The 22,453-nt window shown below is 48.0% G+C and overlaps 1 protein-coding gene and 1 non-coding gene across 2 annotated transcripts; one reads left to right on the top strand and one right to left on the bottom strand.

The window, feature by feature from the left end:
• Positions 1–1,895: 1,895 nt before the first annotated feature.
• On the bottom strand, positions 1,896–2,316 carry LOC126033755 (60S ribosomal protein L35a-like). Its single transcript, XM_049790761.1, has one exon. The coding sequence runs from the start codon at positions 2,272–2,274 to the stop codon at positions 1,942–1,944; it is 333 nt and encodes a 110-aa protein (XP_049646718.1). The 5' UTR covers positions 2,275–2,316; the 3' UTR covers positions 1,896–1,941.
• Positions 2,317–21,275: 18,959 nt separating this feature from the next.
• LOC125995255 (U6 spliceosomal RNA) lies at positions 21,276–21,382 on the top strand. The gene has a single exon (XR_007490806.1). It is a non-coding gene; the product is annotated as a U6 spliceosomal RNA (small nuclear RNA).
• Positions 21,383–22,453: the final 1,071 nt, after the last annotated feature.

The following is a 22,453-nucleotide window of genomic DNA, read 5'->3' as shown; positions in this document are numbered from 1 at the left end:
CTCGGGGAACCATATGGATGCTGGGATTTGAACCACTGTCCTTCTGCATGCAAGGCAAACACCCTGCCTCCATGCTATCTCTCTGACCCCACAGGAGCAATTTCTGAGCGAGAGCCAGGAGTAATCCCTGAACACCGCTGGATGTGGGAAAAACAAAAACAAAAACACCTCACTTCTCAATTTTAATCTTTTCCGCTCCTCTTCATTTGGGTGGGGGAGCACAACTGATGCTGCTTAGGACTTCCTTCTGGCTCTGAGCTCAGGGATCTCTCCTGGAAGGGACTATATGGGGTTCCAGAGATCAAATCCAGGGTGGTCGTGTGTAAGGCAAGCATGTACAATCACTCCAGTTTCCCTATGATTACTGAGATTCTGTTCAGGGGTCACTCCTGCCACGGTTTTGGGGATCATACTTGGGTTGACTGTGCAAGGTAATTGTCTCCTCCACTGTCCTTTCCCCAGCCTTTATTTTTACTTTATGTTCAACTGGGAAAGTAAACCCAGGGCTTTACCAAGAAACCCCAGGCAAGGTTGTACAATGTTGAACTGTATTCTTGCAGTCCTCAGTTGCCTCTGAACCATTTTTCTCAGCCTCTTCTTAGATATTTTCAAAGATTGTAGTCATACCGTCATGGATGATCTTACACCTAGATTTCAACACAGAACTGAACTAAACCTATGCCTGAGGCCCAGATCTCCCTCAAATTTGATATGTATTCATGGATTGGCAGGAATAGTTTCTTGGACATTTCACACTAGGATGGTACGCTTCTTCCTTTCCACCCAAAATTTGCTTCTCTCCTCTACCTCTTCTCTGTCAGTGCTCAAACCACAAGTGACCAGAGTGGGATGCAATTGAATTGTGTCTTCCCTGCCCCCCACCCCAAATCAGAGTGCACCTAAAAATTCTCATTAGATTTTATCAACTAACCATCTGCTCTAGTTCTTCCAACTTAGTCCATGGCACTCCTCAAGACAACTTCCACAGAGAAAGGTGTATGTAGTCTGTTGTTTGTCCACAGGTCAGGCTACTCTCAGATGCATACAGATCATACAAACAACTCACCATAATAGGGTTGGAATAATAGTAGAGCAGGGAGGGCATTTTCCTTGCATGTAGCTGACCTAACTTTAGCACCCCATATGGTCCTGATCCTACCAAAAATGAGCTCTGAGGGGTGCTAGAAAAATAGCACATCGCGGGACCAGAGAGATAGCATGGAGGTAGCGATTGCCTTGCATGCAGAAGGTCAGTGGTTCGAATCCCGGCATCCCTTATGGTCCCCCGAGCCTGCCAGTAGCGATTTCTGAGCATGGAGCCAGGAGTAACCCCTGAGCGCTGCCAGGTGTGACACCCCCCCCAAAAAAAATAGCACAGCAATAAGGTGTATACCTTGTACACAGATAATCTGAGTTCATACCACATATGGTCCTCTGAGCACAGCCAGAATTCCTGAGCACAGCCAGGAGTAAGCCCTGAGCACTGCCAGGTATGACCCCACCCCAATACACACACACACACACACACACACACACACAAACACTACAAAAAAAATTCCGCTGTGCATATCCATGTGACTTACAATATGAAATTTTTCTTTGACTTATATGCCATTTTAGAAACTGGTCAAGCCTCCTATGAGAAATCTAGCCGACCCTTGGTACCTTATGTTATACCAACTATACTTGACACTTTTTAGTATGTCTTTATGAATTTTTTTTTTGGGCCACACCCGTTTGACGCTTAGGGGTTACTCCTGGCTATGTGCTCAGAAATCGCCCCTGGCTTGGGGGGACCATATGGGACGCCGGGGAATCGAACCGCGGTCCGTTCCTTGGCTAGCGCTTGTAAGGCAGACACCTTACCTCTAGCGCCACCTTCCCGGCCCCATGAATTTTTTTTTAAGTATCTACATTTTATTTATTTACTTTTCAGTAAGCTTAAATCCTTGAGGGGTACAGCATCACACGGATTCTATGACCAATTGCCTTAGCAGGAAGGTTGCTTCGGAATTTGGCTCGAACCATGCCAATGTTTCCATGGGCACGGGTTACCTTTCCCCAGATCACTCTGGTTTTGTTAGGTTTGCCACCAGGAGTTACAGTGTTGTTCTTTGCTTTGTACACATAAGCACATCGCTTGCCCAGATAGAATTCAGTTTCATCCCGAGCGTAAACACCTTCAATTTTAAGAAGAGCTGTGTGTTCCCTCTGGTTTCGGAGACCCCGTTTATAGCCAGCAAAAATGGCTTTAGACCACAGCCTTCCAGCCATGTCTGTCTCCTAATTAGTCCGGGCCTCCACGGGAGTCCAAGATGGCGGAAAGACGTCTTTATGAATTTTTATAGGACTTTTCCCCAGTATTTCCCCCAATGTTTGGTGCATTCCTGGCAAAGCACATGATACAGGCTTAAAGATTTGGTTCTCTGGTTCAGGTTCAATCCCTCCGGTTCTTCCACCTCACCAGGAGTGATTGCAGAGTCAGGAATAAGCTCTGAACATATCTGGGTGTGTCCCTCCAATTTTTATCTCAAATAAGTAAAGACTTGGTACCTATATTCTGTCAGAGGGTCTAAGCCACAGGGAGAAAATTTCAGACAGATCTCCTGGAGGGATGCTGGATGCCTGAACCCAGGGCAGGGTTCCCACAGAAATGGAAGGAACATCTGAGTCAAGATGAGTTCACCAGACTTGCTCCACACTCCACTCTCCACAAAAACAGGAAGCAGCTGCTGGTCAAAGACTGTGGGGGCCTAGGTCCTGAATAAAAGGGATGCCGTTTTGGAAAGGACCACATCTTTCTTAAACCTAATTTTCCATTACCACCCTAAACTACCTGGCTATACCAGGTAGCCTATCTGTAAAGGACACAAAGATGCAGTAGACAATCTAGTAGACAATGCAGTAGACAACTAGACAGCAGCCAATCATTTTTAAGATCATCAGAAGCTAGAATCTCCTCATCCCTCCCTATATAAACTGGCTTGTGACCTGGGCAGGGTTCATCTCCTGTGAGACACAACCCTGACTTGTCAGTTTGGAGCTGTTAGTTGATGGATTAAAGTTTTGTTTTGTGGTCTTGTCTTTCAACTCCAGACCCTAAATTTGGGGGGCTTGTCCAGGATTGAACAATGCAGTCACCAACAAAGCTGCCTAGGTCCTGCAAACATACACTAAGACCCCTGCGAAGTGGTGAAACCCTAAAGGGAACGAAGCTCCGATGGGGGCCCAAGGAGGAGAAACTAGACACAGCAATTCTCCCCAGGAGTGAATGATGTGTGGAAATGCCCCACTCCTTCAACCACAGAAGGCGGGTTTGACCACTGTCACCACCAGGGACGACACCAATGTGGGTTAAAAGTCCCACTGGGGGGCCCGGAGAGATAGCACAGCGGCGTTTGCCTTGCAAGCAGCCGATCCAGGAACAAAGGTGGTTGGTTCGAATCCCGGTGTCCCATATGGTCCCCCATGCCTGCCAGGAGCTATTTCTGAGCAGACAGCCAGGAGAAACCCCTGAGCACCGCCGGGTGTGGCCCAAAAACCAAAAAAAAAAAAAAAGTCCCACTGGGGTTCAAGTCACGGTGTTTCCCTGTATTTGTGTCAGTAATGTTATTTTCTCTATACCACTGTCTTCTCTGGGTAGAACACAAGAGACAAATTCTATGGAAAATGCCACTCAGGGTTGGTGTCATTTCGTTTGAGTTCAGCTAAAATTATGTTATATGCCTGTCATTGAGTCTTGTGTCTGTCCTTGGTGTAAAGCTTGATTTGCAAGTCTGATATTATTTGCTCCACCAGAGACCACAGGCCAGGGAGCAGCAAGGGCGGGTCGTAAACACTGGACAAATCTGTCAGCTGACAGGACTTAATTTCCTTCTGTAGAAGTCTGGTCATTCTAATCAACTTCTGCTGCTTTCCTGCCATTCTAATTTGGGGTGGGGGAAGGAAAATCAACTGAGCTTATCTGCACGTGTACAGAGAGAGGGGGAGGGTGGAATTAAGAAATCAAGGAAGGGGCCAGAGAGATATCATAGAGGAGAGGCATTTGCTTTGCATGCAGGTCATTGGTTCAAATCCCAGCATTCCATATGGTCCCTTGAGCCTGCCAGGAGTGATTTCTGAGCATAGAGCTAGGAGTAACCCGAGTGCTGTCAGATATGACCCAAAAAAACAAACAAAAAATCAAGGAAGAAAGTCCCTAGAAGATGGGTGTAGGGGTACCAGCACGGCCCCTTTCCAATGATGGGAATTGTCTGGAGATGGGGGATGACTTTCTAAATCCAATCCAAACGAACTAGAGCATGTGATTTTTGTTTGTTTGTTTTTTCAGGACACACACGTTTGATGCTCAGGGGTTACTCCTGGCTAATCGCTCAGAAATTGCCCCTGGCTTGGGGGGACCATATGGGACGCCCGGGGAGCAAACCAGGTCTCGATCTTTCCTTGGCTAGCGCTTGCAAGGCAGACATCTTACCTCTAGCGCCACCTCGCAGGCCCCGAGCATGTGATTTTTAAAATACTGAATTGATCCTATCGGTGATTAAGGATTGGAATTTTCTCATTACCTGAGCAGGGAAACTTTCCTAGCTCCTTCCTCCTAGAGAACTTACTGTCTATATTGCTAATGATTGGGAAAAAACTTCCAAGTAGGAGGAAATTTTCTCTAATTTTTAGAAGCTTCTAAGAATGAAGAATTAAACAGAAAAAAATGTTGCAAATTATGATTAGCCTTTTTAGACAATATTGTTTTGTGAGAGCATGCTATCATTAAGGTAACTTAAAACATCATTTTAACACATCAAACTTTAATGTACTTGAGAAAATCTCGTAGTTTATGGTAAACAGTAAAGGCTACTTTTTTTGTTTTTGGGCTCAGGGGTGACTCCTGGCTGTCTGCTCAGAAATAGCTCCTGGCAGGCATGGAGGACCATATGGGACACCGGGATTCGAACCAACCACCTTTGGTCCTGGATTGGCTTGCAAGGCAAACACCGCTGTGCTATCTCTCCGGGCCAAGGCTACTTCTTTCTAAATGTAATGGTACTTGTTAATATCTAAAAGACGGAAAAATCTATAGAACTGTTTTAAGTCTTTAATAAAGCGCTCCTCTTGGGTAACCCATATGAAAATGTCCTAACTGGTTGTAATAGACTGGTCAAAAAGAACTGTAAGTTGTACATGTGATCATTAGTCTGGCTAGAATAGTGGAAACCAGAACTTTACCAGAGAGAACTTAGGCTGAGCAGGAGGACATTGGGGAATGTAGATGTGCTGTTACTAATCCTAGTGGGCGTAACTGGGTCTCCTCTTCAGGCAACACCTGTAACACTAGAGAGCATATGCTCAGGAAGACTGGCAGTGTCACCTCACACAGATGCCAAAAATACTCAGGGAACAAATATAGTGCTATGATGCTTTGGTTTCTGTTGCTTAACTTCTGTGTCATCATCCCAGAGATCCTCTTCTGCTCTGTCCTCCCAAGAAGGAACCATTTATTGCTTCAGGGCTTGATCAATTAATATTCCTGAAAAAAGTCTGATCTTTTTCCAGATGTTGATAACTGCAGACCTGAACCAGTCAATTCCCTGGACCCTCATTAAGAAGTAAGGTAGCATGAGATTTTACCCCTTCTTATAGGAAGAGCCTACAGTCCTTTGCCAAGTTAAAGATGGGGCTGGAGAGATAGCATGGAGGTAAGGTGTTTGCCTTTCATGCAGGACAGTGATTCGAATCCCAGCATCCCATATGGTCCCCCAAGCCTGCCAGGAGTGATTTCTGAGCGTGGAGCCAGGAGTGACCCGAGTGCTGCTGGGTGTGATCCAACCCCCTCCCCAAAGAAGTTAAAGATGACGAACTTAAACTCCCCTTTAATAATTTCTAAGGTGGTGAAATTTCTAGAGAAAATGTGAAACAGAAGAGAATGTGCCTAGAATTACTTCCAAGTATGGACGGTTCAGTTAAAGCAGTTCTTCTCAATTATTTTCTGTCATGGACCCCTAGGAAGAAGAAAACACTTTTCACACACACCCCCCCACAACCGTAAATAGTATCTTTATTAAAAAAAAAAACCTTTGGGCCCGGAGAGATAGCACAGCGGTGTTTGCCTTGCAAGCAGCCGATCCAGGACCAAAGGTGGTTGGTTCGAATCCCAGTGTCCCATATGGTCGCCCATGCCTGCCAGGAGCTATTTCTGAGCAGACAGCCAGGAGTGTAACCCCTGAGGACCCCTGAGCACTGCCAGGTGTGGCCCAAAAACCAAAAAAAAAAAAAAAAAAAAACAAAAAAAACAAACCTTTAACCTGCAAAACAAAAATATATAACATAATTACATAATTTGAGCTGATTTTTTTGTTTTTTTGTTTTTTTTTTTTTTGGGGGGGGGGTCACACCCAGAAGCACTCAGGGGTTACTCCTGGCTCTGCGTTCAGAAATCGCTCCTAGCAGGCTCGGGGAACTATATGGAATGCCAGGAATTGAACTTGGGTCCATCCCCGATCGGCCTATGAGGCAAACTCCTTACCGCATCTCTCCAGCCCTGCCAGACAGTTGATTTTGCATACATTTAGAGCACTCTCTGGACTCCCTAACAGAAGTGGCTCTGCAGAACAGAAGTTTGGACTTAAGGTGTTTAAAACAAGGTGGACTGTATATGGCCCAAGGGGAACAGAGTGGGGGAGTCTCTGGGGGATCCTACAGCAGGTGAAGGCCAGTGTGCAGGAACAGGAAGATTTCACCTCCAGGTATAAACTGTGTTTTACTCCATCACCCGGGATAACTACCTTGGCTAGGGCAGTTTATTCATTTCGTGATGCTCTTAATAGGTCCTTGCATAATTTCCTCATCCATCTCACGCATAGGTGCAGTTAAGATGCTTGTGCTGGGCCGGAGAGATAGCACAGTGGTGTTTGCCTTGCAAGCAGCCAATCCAGAACCAAAGGTGGTTGGTTCTAATCCCGGTGTCCCATATGGTCCCCCGTGCCTCCCAGGAGCTATTTCTTTTTTTTTTTTGGTTTTTGGGCCACACCCGGCGGTGCTCAGGGGTTACTCCTGGCTGTCTGCTCAGAAACAGCTCCTGGCAGGCACAGGGGACCATATGGGACACCGGGATTCGAACCAACCACCTTTGGTCCTGGATCGGCTGCTTGCAAGGCAAACACCGCTGTGCTATCTCTCCGGGCCCCCAAGAGCTATTTCTGAGCAGACAGCCAGGAGTAACCCCTGAGCACCGCCGGGTGTGGCCCAAAAACCAAAAACCAAAAAAAAAAAAAAAAAAAAAAGATGCTTGTGCTGGCTGGAGATAGCATGTAGGTAGGGCTTTTGCCTTGCATGCAGAAGGATGGTGGTTGGAATTCCAGCATTTCATATGGTACCCCGAGCCTGACAGGAGCGATTTCTGAGAGTAGAAGAACCAGGAGGAACCCCTGAGCGCTGCCGGGTGTGACCCAAAAACCAAAAACCAAAAAAAAAAAAAGAAAAAGAAAAAAGAGGAGGGAATGAGGAGGGATGCCATTTGTAGTTCTTTTTTTTTTTTTTTTTTTTGTTATTTTTGTTTTTTTGGGTCACACCCGGCAGCGCTCAGGGGTTCCTCCTGGCTCTACACTCAGAAATTGCTCCTGGAGGCTCAGGTGACCATATGGGATGTCCGGATTTGAACCACCATCCTGCATGCAAGGCAAACGCCTTACCTCCATGCAATCTCTCTGGCCCCAACAGATGCCATTTTTGTGACCTTGGGCGGAGTTCATCTGAGAGACAACCTCCACTGGTCAATTTGAAGCTGTTGGTAGATGGATTAAAGTTTTGTTTGCTTTACTCCAATTGTGTGGTCTCGTCCTTCAACTCTGGACCCTAACAGAACCTCCTCTAATACGTAAGTTCAGGAAGAGAAGGGCAGTATATGAATATCACGGGTACATGTAGCCCAGGGGGGTGGCTCAAAGTTCTGGAACACATACCTTGCAATGTGGGGGGAACCCTGGATTCCTCGGCACTGCAGGGAGTACCCCCTGAGCACCACACATGAGGAAGGAATGGTCACCTTGGTGCAAGGGCCCAGGGGCAGGAAGGAACAAGAGTCAGATAGCCTGGGGATGGAAGGATCCTGGGTTATACTTGGCAGGTAACAAGATAAGTTTTTGTTTTTGTTTTTGGGCCACACCCAGCGTTGCTCAGGGGCTACTCCTGGCTATCTGCTCAGAAATAGCTCCTGGCAGGCACGGGGACACCGGGATTTGAACCAACCACCTTTGGTCCTGGATCGGCTAACGCTGCTGTGCTATCTCTCAGGGCCCTGGTAACAAGATAAGTGACAGTAACCCTCATTCCCCAATGGAGCCCAGAGCTTCATCTCCAGATTGGGGGTGAAACTGACGCCTCCATGTGCTCAGCCCTTTAAAGATCTGAACCCCCTCTTAGGGACCCAGGCTGGAAGGACTATTAATGGGCACACACAGATCTTTGTCTTCATAGCAGATTTATAAAGGTAGAGGTGACCTTACTGCCTATCTGGGACCCAGCTCCTTGGCAGCTCAATATCGACTCCCCATTTCCAGCCAGGGGAATGGACATACAGGCGCCTCAGGGCAGCTTATCCTCCTGAAGATTACACGATAGCATGGTTGGTTGGTGTGATTCACCTCCAAATCTTGAATCTCAAATCCTCCTGTACTTCCCTCCCAGGCACATACCTGCCCCATGAGGTCCAGCCCCTGCTGAGAATGTACCAGAATCTTTTCTCCAGAGCCTGGGCCCCCCAAAGCCATCGGGAAGGCTGGATCCTCTTCCTTTCCCCTGGCCAAGGTAGAGCTCGGCCTGGGCGAGAGCAACTGTCCATACAAAGTTGTGGACTTCTCTTTCTTCAGAGTCCAAACCAAACCTGCAGCTCCCAGTTCCCTGGGGAGTGGAAGTGAAAAGTCTTTCCAAATCACTACTTTTCTGAGTTTGGGGCCAGCACTGCCTAGATTTTCTGGAGGGTCTAGATCTCTGAGAGCCCTGGAGCTCCCAGCCTGGGCCTAAAACTGCTGGGAAGTGAAGTGAAGTAGCCAGGATCCTTCCCCTAGGCACTCTGGGTGGTGGTCTGAGGCCGGCTGATGCCCTTTCATCATTGCACTGCTTCCTGAGGCCCACAGTAGTGCAACAGGGAAAGAGTATCAGGCAGGCCTGCCAGTGGCTCCCCGGGGTCTGCTGATCAGTGGGGGGGGGATCCTCGAGCAGGAATGCTGGCCGGGCAGGGCGGGGCCTCTGCCTGGGGGGAAGGGTGCCCTCTGACCCCAGAGGCCCAGGCCCAGACAGGATCTCAAGTTTCCATGGAGAAGGAAAAGAGCTGAGCAGGGGGGAGGGGAGGCCCTGCAGGCCCAAGGGGCCCAGGCGGAGGAGGGAGGCCAGGCCGAGGTGTGGGGGAGGGGGTCCCCAAGGCTGGTCCCAGATGCTTTGACAATATCATTGCACTGCTTCTCAGAGCACAGTAGTGCAACCTCGTCAGAGCACCTGTGGCCGGCAAGGGGGGACCCCACAGAACCCCGAAACAGCAGGGCGGAAGCTCAGCCATGGGTGAGCTGAGATGGCCCCTTTCCTGTAGCTCAGAGCTGAGAGAATTTCAGGGAGGAGGGGGCTGTCTTCCTGGGGTCCCCTCAAGTTCCCTAGAGCAACCCTGATCTTCCTGAGCGTGCAATAAATAAAAGTATACAGTGGAGAAAAGAGCTGGGGTGGGAGGGAGGTGGGTGGGGGCGAGGATATTCCGGTCCCAGAGCAGATCAGAAGCAGATGAGGGGCTTGGGGAAGGGGTGCATACACAAAGGAGGGGGGGACCACACTTTGCCACAGCCCCAAACTCACAAGTGCCCGCCCGGGGGGGGGGGCTGGAGGGTCACCCTTCTTACCTGGTCCTTAAGAAACTCCGGTATAAGCTCAGTCCCACTCTGGGACCCCCTGCGGGCTGAGGGGGGGTTCCCCATCTCTGGGTGCTAGCCCCAAATTGAGCTGCGCATGCTGGCTTTAAAGAGTTTCTTCCATTTAGCTGCTCAGGAGAGGGGCTGGAAACAGATGTTTTTCTGAACTTTGGGGAGTTCAGGGCCCCCCCCCAAGACTGCGCCCCAACATTCCTCCTGTGAGCCAGGGCCCACGCCCCCCCAAATCCTGAACCCTAATACTCACCAGGCAGACCTCCCCCACTCCAGCGCAGGGCTGGAGCCCGACACGGCATGGCACAGGAAGAGAGGGCCGTCGCGATGGCGTGCAGGGGTCCCCCTGCTCCCCCGAGGACCGCTCCGCACCTCATGGCGCCCACTCGCCCGCCGGCTCCATCTTTAACCCGCTGACAGTCGGGCCGGGCCAAGGCCCCGCCCCTCCGCGCAGGCGAGCGCGCTCATTGGCCAGCGCGGGCGCGGGGCGGCCCCTCCCACGCGCCGATTGGCTGCGAGCCGAGCGATTCAAAGTGGCCCCGGGCCGCTGATTGGCCGGCGGCGGGCTGCGGTTTTAACAATGAGTTCTACACACACGCGCGGCCCATTCACAACTTCGCCCGGGGAACTTTGCCCGCCATTTCTCGGCTCGCGCGGAAGGGATAGCGTGGAGACAGGGCGTCTGCCTTGCATGCAGAAGGACGGGGGTTCGAATCCCGGCTCCCCAGATGGTTCCCAGAGCCTGCCAGGAGCGATTTCTGAGCGTAGAGCCAGGAGGAACCCCTGAGCACTGCTGGGTGTGACCCAAAAAACAAAAAAGAAAAAAAAACAACAGTAGGGTATTTGCCTTACACACAGAGACGACCCAGGACCAGCCTTGGGTTCGATTCCCAGCATCCCTTATGTCCCCTGAGCCTGCCAGGAACGATTTCTGAGTGTAGAGCCAGGAGTAATTTCTTTTTTTTTTTTTTTTTTTTTTTTTTTTTTGGTTTTTGGGCCACACCCAGCGGTGCTCAGGGGTTACTCCTGGCTGTCTGCTCAGAAATAGCTCCTGGCAGGCACGGGGGACCATATGGGACACCGGGATTCGAACCAACCACCTTTGGTCCTGGATCAGCTGCTTGCAAGGCAAACGCCGCTGTGCTATCTCTCCGGGCCCAGGAGTAATTTCTTAAAGCTGCTGTGTGACCCAAAAAACAAAATAATAACAATAATAATAATAATAATAATAATAATAAAGAGGTTCAAACTGTGTGTGGGTTAGAACCCCCTTTGGGATCTGCCCCCCTGGACCTCCAGAATGGGATATTGAGGTGACTGGTGGGCTTCAACGGCTACGGTAATATCATTTGTTTCCCTTCCCCTACTACCCTAAATCCCTTTTGGAGGTGTGGGGGGGGTTGGGGCCACACCCGGGAGTGCTCAGGGATTATTCCTGACTGCACTCAAAAATCGCTCCTGGCAGGCTCTAAGGACTATATGGGATGTCGGGAATCGAACCCAGGTCCGTCCTGAGTCTGCTGCGTGCAAAGCAAACACCCTACCGCTGTGCTATCTCTCTCCAGCCCTTCCTTTCAACCTCACTGAATTGCCCTGGCTTGATTTAAGGGAGTATGGCTGAGACCACCTGAGTCTGGACCACCCTGTCCGGTAGATCATGGAAGCTCTTGGATCTATCTGTAGGAGGTAAAGGGTGTTTGTTTTGGTCTTTACATGATGGCCATCTTGGGATAAGTATTCATTACCGCCTTGCCCTGAGCTTTTATCTCCAAGTTTCTCACCTAATTCCACATGAGCATTTAAATGGCCTTTACTGGGCACCTTCCTCTTATTTTCAATCCAATAACTGAGAAAAAAAAAATGTTTGTTTTGATTTTCTGAAGAGACCACACCTAGCTCTGCACTGGGGATCTCGTGGAGAATCATAACTCAAACCAGGGTTTCAAGCCACAAATACATGTTACACAAGCTCCTCAGCCTTTATTGTTGTTATTGTTTCTCTTGGGGGGGGGGGTTTACAACCAACTTGATCAAGGTTTAGTTCTGGCTCTGCCTTCGCAGATCACTCCTGGTGGGGTTTGGAGAATCCTATAGAGTGCAAGAGATTAAAACCACGTCCACCACATGCAAGGCAATCCCTCTGCCCACTCTACTTTCTCTCAAGCCCCAGCATCTTTTTCTTTTCTTTGGGTGGAAGTCACACCCGGCAACGCTCAGGGGTTACTCCTGGCTCTGCGCTCAGAAATCGCTCCTGGTAGGCTCAGGGGACCATATGGGATGCCGCATTTCGAATCAACGTCTGTCCTGGATCGGCTGCTTGCAAGGCTAATACCCTAACACTGTGCTATCTCTCCAGTTCCCTGCAAGCCCCAGCATCTTCACCTTTGTACTCTCTGGCCCTAGAGCAAATGTGTTTGAGAAAACAGAATTGGCTTTGGATCTTTTCCCCCTTCATTTTGGGAACCATACCCAGCAGTGCTGGAGTTGGGTACTCTCAGACTGCTACTGAGTGTGGGGTAGAGGGATGCTGGGGACCATGTGATGACAAGATTGAGCCAGATCTACTGCATACAAAGTATATGCTACAGACTACTGTACCATCTCTTCTGCCCTGGACTTTGATCTTTGTAAACCTTGGTTGCCATTTTTGCAAAATAAATTATTTGGAGACCAGAGCACTAATACAACAGATAGGCAGTTTGCCTTGTACAGAGCTGTGCCAAGTTTGATACCCAGCATCTCAGAGCCAACAAGGAATAGTAATTCCTGCATACAGAGCCAGGAGTAAGTCCTCCAGATTTGGCTCCCTTCAAAAATATAATATATATATACATATATATTTGTTTTTGGGTCATACCCGGCGGTGCTCAGGGGTTACTCCTGACTCTACACTCAGAAATCGCTCCTGACAGGCTTGGGGGAACCATATGGGATGCCGACAATCAAATCCGGGTCTGTCCCAGGTCAGCTGAGTGCATGGCAAATGACCCCTACCACTGTGCTCTCTCTCCAGCCTCAAGAGCCTCATTTCTTATTTTTTGGTTTTTGGGTCACTCCCGGCAGCGCTCAGGGGTTCCTCCTGGCTCTACACTCAGAAATCGCTCTTGGCAGGCTCAGGGAACCATATGGGATGCTGGGATTTGAACCACTGTCCTTCTGCATACAAGGCAAAAGCCTTACCTCCGTGCTATCTCTTTGGCCCTGAGCCTCATTTCTTAAAACTGTGCATTGAGACCCGATATGATAACTAAATGTGGGGTTGTGGAAAGTTTTTGACAACAGTAAAAGGTTTCTGAATATGTAAGCACCAAAAATTAACTTAAAATCAGGGTTTCTTAAAATATGAAAAATAGGGCTGGGGAGATAGCACAGCAATAGGGCATTTTGCCTTGCACGCAGCTGACTCTGGACAGATCCAGGTTTAATCCCTGGCATCCCATATGATCCCCGAGCCTGCCAGGAGCAATTTCTGAGCACAGAGCCAGGAGTAACCCGAGTGCTGCCAGGTGTGGCCCCCAAACCAAAAATAATTAAATGAATGAATAAATAAAATCAGAGCTTTTCTTAAATGTTCTCCTGTGTGCTGGAAGCCCTCTGTGGCACTGTTCTTAAAGTGCCTGAATCTTAGATTGAACCTCTGTAAAGCTATTTGTTCCAAGGGGCCTTCTAGAGCGATTGTTACAGGGATTCTCTGAGTCTGAAAGCTTCAGAGACACCACCACACCAGAGATGGGGACGGACAGCACAAAGAAGAAGGGGGGTGCCATACCCCGCCCCACGATTCTTTTGTTTGTTTGGTTTTGGATTTTGGTCCATACCTGGCAGCACTCAGGGGTTGGTTACTCCCGGCTCTGCGCTAAGAAATCGCTCCTGGCAGGCTCAGGGGACCACATGGGATGCTAGAAATCAAGCCGGGGTCTGTCCTGTGTTGGCTGCGTACAAGGCAAATGCCTTGCTCCAAGGCAGTCCTGAACCCCATTGTTCAGGCTGAGCTCCCAGTGCCTCAACTATCCCCCTTCCCCTAAGTCCTGTTATCCTTCAGCTATCCCAATTCCTCTTTTGGTCCTATATAAGCACTATTGCAAGGAAACAAACTGTCTCTGGTCACCAGCCTGGGACCCATTCTTTCCAGATCATGAGCTGCGGGGAATGTCTGTGCCGTGGTCCCTAAACGCACTGGGAGAAAGAAGTTGACTCTTGCTCTCTTGCCTGCAGATAGGGTCAAAACACTTGTGCAAACCCCCACCCCTTTATTGTTTTATGGGCCATACCTGGTAGTTATTTCTGGCTCTGCGCTCAGGAATTATTCCTGGTAGGCTTAGGGAACCATATGGGATAGCACAGAATACCTGCTGTGCTATTGCTCCAACCCCTGTAACCTCTTTTTTTAATCCTTTTTTAGTTTTTGTGTGGTTTGGAGGCCACATACCCAGCTGTGCTAATAGATTATTTTTGGCTCTGCATTCAGGGATCCGTCTTGGTGACAGAGGATCTATATGAGGTACAAGGAACAAATCCATGCAAGACACACACTTGCAAGACATGCGTCCTATCTGCTGCTGTACTATTGTTCCTGTTTTAACTCTCTCTCTCTCTCTCTCTCTCTCTCTCTCTCTCTCCTCTTTCTTTCTTTCTCTCTTTCTTTCTGTTTTGTTTTTGTTTTTTTGAACCATATCTGGCTCTGTGCTCAGAAATCACTCCTGCTAAGCTTGGGGGACCATATGGGACGTTGAGGATTGAACCCTGGTTGGCTGTGTGCAAGGCAAACAGCCTACCCACTGTGCTATCATTCTGGCTTTTTTCTTTCTCCTCTGCTCTCCTCTGCTCTCCTCTGCTCTCCTCTGTTCTCCTCTCCTCTCCTCTCCTCTCCTCTCCTCTCCTCTCCTCTCCTCTCCTCTCCTCTCCTCTCCTCTCCTCTCCTCTCCTCTCCTCTCCTCTCCTCTCCTCTCCTCTCCTCTCCTCTTTCTTTCTTTCTCTTTCTCTTCTTCCTCTTTTTCTTTTTTGGATGTTTTGGGACACTTGGCAATGCATGATGATTAGGTCTTATTTATAGTTCTGTGCTCAGGGATCATTTCAGGTGGTGACTGGAGACCATATGTGATGCTGGGAATTAAATCTAGGTTAGCCATATGCAAAGCAAGAGCTTTAAGTTGCTTTGGAAAGTTAAATGTTTTCTCTCCAGTCAGTCCTTAAAAGATCTTTCACTTAAAAAGACTTTGGGGAGGATCAGAGTGATAGTAAGGCAGGTAGAATTTTAGCCTTGCATGTGGCCAACCCCACATGGTCCTCTAAGCCCACAAGGGCAATCCTTGAGAGCAGAGCCAAAAGTCCTGAGCACTTCTGGGTGTGATCCAAAAAAAAAAAAAAAAAAGATTTTAGTGCGACCCGGGTATATAAAATAGGTATGCAAACGAAACTTTTACTGATAATAGTTTTATTTTGGGGGCTGCACCTAGTCATGCTTCGGAGCAACTCCTGATACTATGCTCAGGAGATGTTCTCAGCAGTGCTCAAGGGACCATGGGAATCGAGCTTCAGTCTCCCCCATGCAAAACATGTGCTAAGCCTGTTGAGATACCTCTCCTGCCTCCTTAATTTATTTTAAACCAACGCTTTCCTCACCCCCACACTCAGCTACAGAGCTTTCTGACCCCAGATGGATTGATGGTGTTATGCAGTTTAGAGGAGTACTGCTGTGCTGGATCTCCCCGAGGTACCCACCCAAAGCTCTGGCGTTCATCTCTGCAGCAAGAATGCTCACTGCCAGCACTTAGGGTTCATGAACACTCATCTCTGGCTGGAGCCCCTGACCCGAAGGACGTTCAGAATAATTCCTCCACTGACCCAGGAGGACCGTCCTCAGTCCAGGAGGAAAGATACTTTGGTTAGATTAAGTGACCCCATTATCTACACTGGCGCCCAGAGCTCCCCAGTAGGCTGAAGCTCCAGGAGCCAGCCACAGGAGTGATGTACTGGATCATGCAGCCTTCACCAGCTACTCCTGTTCACTCTCTGATCTACTCTCTCACCCTCTCCTGTTTCAGGTGAGGTGAGATTAAGGGGTGGGGGAAAACACTCCCAGAGATACTCAGCTGGCTATGCAGGTTTGAAGGTTTCATGGCCAGTGCTCAGGCAGGGCTACTGGTTCTTAAGAAGCAACCACTGGGGCTAGCTACAATTGGTGGTGCTAGTTGTGGGAGATGTGGCGAAGGTATCATAAAACTGCTTGTGGAATCAGGGCCGTAGCGGTGGTGCAAGCAGTAGGGCATGTTTGCCTTGCACGGGCTAACCGAGGCCAGACCGAGGTTCAATCCACTGGCGTTCCAGATGGTCCCCCAAGGCAGGAGTGATTTCATTTCTGAGCACAGAGCCAGGAGTAACCCCCGAGCATCATCATGTATTGCCCCCCCTCGCAAAAAAAAAAAAAAAAAAAAGGGGCCGGAGAGATAGCATGGAGGTAAGGTGTTTGCCTTTCATGCAGAAGGTCATCGGTTCGAATCCCGGCGTCCCATATGGTCCCCTGTGCCTGCCAGGAGCAATTTCTGAGCATGGAGCCAGGAGTAATCCCTGAGCACTGCCGGGTGTGACCCAAAAACCACAAAAAAAAAAAAAAAAAAAACAAACAAACACCTGTGGAATCAAGTTTAGGACTTCAAGTATGCTGTTCAGCTTCTCAAGAATGTAGAATTAGGTAGGAGCTGAAGTGAAAGCACAGCAGGTAGGGTGCTTTCCTTGCATGCGGTCTGCCCGGGTTCAAGTCCTAACATCCAATATGGTCCCACCCTGAGCCTGCCAGGAGTAACTCAACTCGAGTGCCACCAGGTGTGGCCATCCTTATGGAGCAGGAGAGATAGTACGGCAAGTAGGAACTTGCCTTGTACCTGGATGACCTGGGTTTGATCCCCAGCTTTCCATATGGTCCTCTGAGCCCACTAGAAATAATTCCTGAGTTCAGAGCCAAGGAATAACTCCCGAGCTCCGCCCAAAACAGAACAAAGCAAAAACTGTAGCATTATAAATAGTGATCAGCAGTGAATGTGCCAGAGAGGGTGTCTGAACAAAACAGGGAATAGGCCTGGAGCCTCCTCCTCTCAGGCCTCACAATTGGCTGGAATTTCTCTTCAACCCCCATGAGATCAATAGTTTTCTCAAATGTCAAGTGCTCTGCCCACACTTAGGTCCATTCCAATTAGTTGCCACCCTTAGCCTCTAGCGGATTCTCATTCAAAAATAACATCCTCTACCCTCAAACGTTAAACCCCTCCGTTCAAGTTCCTACCCGCCCATACTGCTAGAACCAAGACTGTAATCTCGTCATTACCACTAGAGGTCACCCATGGACCAACAAAACAGTTAAGTTCCTTCATTAGAGGCCAATTTATTGTTCCAGCCTTTAATTCATGTTACCAGGGCCAAATCCAGCTGAGTTGAAGAGAGCTGGTTTTGGGGGGATTGGGGGGCACAAGGACAGTACAGCGAGCAGGGTGCTCACCTTGTATGCAGCTGCCAGGAGTGATTTCTGAGTGCAGATCCAGGAATCCTGAGCACCGCCAGGTATGCCCCCAAAGCCAAAAACCAAACAAATAAAAAAACAGCAATATACATCGTGGTATTTAACTTTTTAATTTCAATGCTTTGAAGAAATATCATACAGGAGTAAAAAATTCTTCTTTTATATGTGAGTGGCCCTGGTTTGATTTCTGGCATTGCATATGGTCCCCTAAACCAGTCAGGAGTGAACCTGAGCAGAGATCAGAAATATCCCGGAGCTCTGCTGGCTGTGACCCTAGAACAACAACTGCAATGTGTTGAAGGCAGGAGTAAGCTCTTTGACTACAGCCACCTACCTTGCACAGGTGAGGCTGAATCCACTCTCCACTGCTCCCTGCTGTTTTAAGTGCCATCTTAAGCTGTTGTACCTACTGAGCTCCACAGTGAAAGGATGTGGGGCATGGATGTGGTTCATAATTTGCATATGAGATGCTCAATCCACTCTAGTGTGACACACACAAAAGTAGTGAGAGAGCAAGGGAGAAGGAGGGCAGGCTTTGCCTGAGGGAGCAGGGTTGGGGTGCAGGCTTTGCATGAGAAAGCTCCAGATTCAATGCCCCAAAACACATGGCCCCGAGCACTGTGCAGAGAGTGGCCAAAATAAAAATATGCAAGCGCAATGACTAAGACTACAGTTTCCTGGTGAGCGTGAGTGTGAATACAACTCAAGTTGTGTGACCCCAGTGAACACCATGGCCAAGTATGTAAGCACTGCCAACATCTGTGTGACCCAGGTTATCACAATCTCAACAGAGAAAAGGAAATGGGGAGAAATAAAATGAAACATTTTTTTTTTTTTGTCACCCGGCAGTGCTCAGGGGTTCTTCCTTTCCTGGCTTCACGCTCAGAAATTGCTCCTGGCAGGCACGAGGGACCATATGGGACGCCGGGATTCGAACCGATGACCTCCTGCATGAAAGGCAAACGCCTTACCTCCATGCTATCTCTCCGGCCCCTAAAATGAAACATTTTAAGTCATTTTAATGGGGCTAGATCAATAGTATAGAGGGTGCTTGCCTTGCTTGTGGTCGACTGGAGTTTGATCCTCCACATCCTATGTGGTCCTCTTGAGGACTGCCAGGAAGGATCCCTGAGCACAGAGCTAGGAGTAAGTCTTGAGTGCCACTGGGTGTCTCAAACAAAACAAAAAATCACCAAGCTTTATCTTTCCAAATGTTGCCACTTCCAGGATGCCTTAGATCTCTGCAGGCAGTAGTTACTTTTGGTTACTTTCCTCTGCAGAATCTTTGAAAGTTTTTATAGCTCTCAGGGACTTTGGAAAGTTGAGATGGGGAAATAAGATACCATGTGCTTGAGCAAGTTGGGGTGGGTAGGTGCCATCAACATAAGAATTGCTTTTAGGGCTGAAAGTGAGGGGTATTGCCCAGAAAATGGGGGCTTACCTGAAGAAATGAACACCAGAAAGCTTGTACCCAAGTCCAGCTGAGGCTCTGAACTCAGGACCCAGCTCTAAACAGGAAATTACATGCTTCGTCAGGAGCCTCTGGGTAAACCAGGGTCACCTGCCACCAGATCACTGGAGGTTGGATTGGGGTCTGTGAAAGGCCTGAGGAGTGCTGAGTGCATGAAAAAGTACGAGAAGGCTTAAAAGGGTTCGGCTGTCTGACTATGCTGGGGACATAGTATTGCAACGAGGAAGAGGTTTGTGAGCTAGGGAGGCCGGACACATGGCCATGTCCAGCTTCACAGCAAAACAATCATGGGGGAGGTGCAGAGAGATAGTACAGCAGGTAGGGCACTGTTGTGTATGTAAATATTTTGGGGGATTACTATGTTGCTCACCCTAATCTGTGCCCTACCCTAGGGTGTGACCTGGCATTCTGCCCCCACCCTAGGGTAGGACCTGATTCTGCTTCCACCATTGGTTGGTATCTGATCCCACCATTGGGTGGGACCTGACTCTGGAGTATAAGAGCAAGGGTCTGTGGAAGGCGAGGAGCTTTTTGCTGGCTGGAACTGAATCTGAGTCTTTGGACTTCAGTTTTGTCCATCCGAATAAAGCAAATATTTCCACGAGCCTGATTGTCTGCGAGCTGTTTACCCGCCGTTTCACCTCAGAACCGTGGGCTAGACAGGGTGGCAGACGCGTGCTCCGAGCTGGAAGAAAAGGGCCTCATTCTCCATCCCTCCATCAGTCAACCTCTTCAGGGGCTGACCTGCTACATAATGACGCCCGGACAGGGACCTGAACCCTGGACCCTCAGAACTGTAAGTGAAATATTTCATTGGAAATTTTCTATGCTGACCATCAAATGGTTTCTGTGGTTAGTCATGTGGATTTTACCACCCTTAGTCTTACGCATTGGTGCTCTAGTATACAAGTGGATCATTCCATTTTGTTTAAAACTAATTGGTTTTGATCTAAGGACAATCACTGCAGTTGGATGGTTGTGGTCTATATTTCAAATGAAAAGTGTAGTGTCTCTAGCCATCATAGTTTGTGGAATTTCTGTGTTGACTAACGTTATTATTATGAGCATAGTTATTTGCTGTTATTTCTATTTAGGAAATAGAAAGTGTAGAAATGGTGAGGCTAAAACCAGTATAGATAATAAGGAAATTTATCTGACGAAAACTCAGACCAAGGTGCAGGCTGACGAATCCAGCCCCACCATCAACAATATAGAAATTTTTGCTGGAAGAAAAACAACTCAGAATGTTAAGCCTGATTCTAGTGAATTGCTTGACAGTAGTGACTCAGATAATGATCTACCTCCAGTGCTAACTCCCCGAAGTATGCCTCCTTCTAGTCACAAAATTGAATCGCAGAGCAGAGCAGATTCAAACGATGAACCACATGCTCGGTCTCAGAGCTCTATTCAGAGTAATTTTGCTAATCAGGCCTTATCCCCTATAGACGGGGTAAATGTTTCTAACTATGTACCCTATCAGATGGAAGAATTAGATCGGTTTAAAAGATCATGTAAAGAAAATGGGCCAAAATCGCCATACAGTGTGGAGTTATTAAGACTTTGGAGTCATAACTCATCTTGGACTTTGTATGATTTTAAAAGAATCGCTGAAATATGCCTGTCGTCTAAACAGCGAACTGAATGGGAAATGTACTATTCAGAAGGCGTAAAAGCTAAATTATATAGTCCGGATGGTATGAAAAAGCAAGTGGCAGGTGTTACTCTATCGTATGAATTATTGATGGCAGAAAATCAATTTGCAAATATTCAGACACAAGCAGCTTTACCTAAGGAAATCTTAAATTTAATCAGGGAGATTGCATTGTCAGCATGGGAAAAAATTGATTCTAACAGCATTGGTAGAGGAAACTTTTTAAAAATTACCCAAGGCCCTTATGAGTCATTTGCAGAGTTTGTAGGTAAGATTAAAGATGCTCTGAAGTTACAGGTGGAAGATGAGGAGATTAGAAACTTCCTAGTAAAATCTTTGGCCTATCATAATGCAAATTCAGCCTGTAGATTAGTATTGAATACATTAAATGAAAAGTCAGATCTGAATGATTACCTTTATGCCTGCCGGAATGTCTCTGTGGAACCCCAACCCCCACCCCACTCAGACTCAGTACAAACCTTCCCAGTTACCAAGGGAACAATGCCTTACTCCCCTCGGGGACAGAACACTTTCCGGAAACCAGGTCTTTGCCCAAAATGCAAAAGGGGTCGCCACTGGGCGAAAGATTGCAGATCCAGAAACCTCATTAATAATAACCTAAGTAGAGGTTTCAACACAGTCCCCAGGAGGCAAATCGCCTGCTACCATTGTGGAAAACAGGGACATATCAAAAGAAATTGTCGTCTCCTTATAAATTCAGCTCCCCAAGAACACACATACGTGCTCGCTTCGGCAGCACATATACTAAAATTGGAACGATACAGAGAAGATTAGCATGGCCCCTGCGCAAGGATGACACGCAAATTCGTGAAGCGTTCCATATTTAAAAAAAAAAAAAAAAAAAAAAGAACACACATACAAGATGCAGGGAAACGCCCACAGGGCCTCCCCCCAGGCCCTTCCAAATCAGGGGCAAAGTTCACAGACAATAATCCTTCCAAGCCCAGCCCAAGAAAATTCATCACGATAAGGGAATTAATCCACTCTACTTCAGGGAGTGCCGGATTAGACATATTATGCCCAGAGGACATTACAATTTACCCAGGAGCATGCCCTTACATGTTAGAAACTGGCATTGTAGGCCCGCCACCCCCAGATACCATGGGTTTGATTCTTGGCAGAAGTTTCCTCAGGGCCCGGAGAGATAGCACAGCAGCATTTGCCTTGCAAGCAGCCGATCCAGGACCAAAGGTGGTTGGTTCGAATCCCGGTGTCCCATATGTTCCCCCGTGCCTGCCAGGAGATATTTCTGAGCAGATAGCCAGGAGCAACCCCTGAGCACCGCAGGGTGTGGCCCAAAAAACAAAAAAAAAAAAAAAAAAAAGAAGTTCCCTCAACATAAAGGGTATATCAGTAATCACTGGTGTCATTGACTCAGATTCTATGGGAGAAATCATTGTAGTTATTACTGTACCAGTTACATGGACCTTTAAAAAAGGAGAAGCGATTGCCCAGATAGTAATAGTGCCTTATGTCAAATTTGGGACTTCAGATAAGACTAGAATTGGAGGTTTTGGAAGCACAGATCCGGATGCTGCTCAAAACCCAATCGTGGCTCTGGTTACTAAATGTAAAGATGAACACCCAATGATCAAACTTCACTTGGAAGGCAAACCCTTTGATGGAATGATAGATACGGGTGCTCAGGTTACCGTAATTTCTGATAAAGAATGGCCAGAAAATTGGCCTCTTCAGGAAATCCCGTATTCCCTAGAAGGACTAGGAGGCCTGAGTTCCTGTCTGTTGAGTACGAGGACTATACTATTTTACGGCCCAGAAAATCAAAAAGCAATAATCAGACCTCACGTGGGCCCATTTTCACCATCCCTGTGGGGCCGTGACCTACACAAACAGTGGAAAGCAGAATTCCACATCCCATTAGCTCCAGAAGAGCCCGA

This window comes from Suncus etruscus, chromosome 17 (genome assembly GCF_024139225.1).
Source record: "Suncus etruscus isolate mSunEtr1 chromosome 17, mSunEtr1.pri.cur, whole genome shotgun sequence".
In the NCBI taxonomy this organism is placed as follows: Eukaryota; Metazoa; Chordata; class Mammalia; order Eulipotyphla; family Soricidae; genus Suncus; species Suncus etruscus.
The sequence above is the reverse complement of the archived record's forward strand: the minus strand, read 5'-3'. Positions and strand labels throughout refer to the sequence as shown.

Excerpts from the sequence above, each read along its gene's own strand:
- LOC126033755 (XM_049790761.1), bottom strand. The coding sequence starts at position 2,274 with ATGGCTGGAAGGCTGTGGTCTAAAGCCATTTTTGCTGGCTATAAACGG.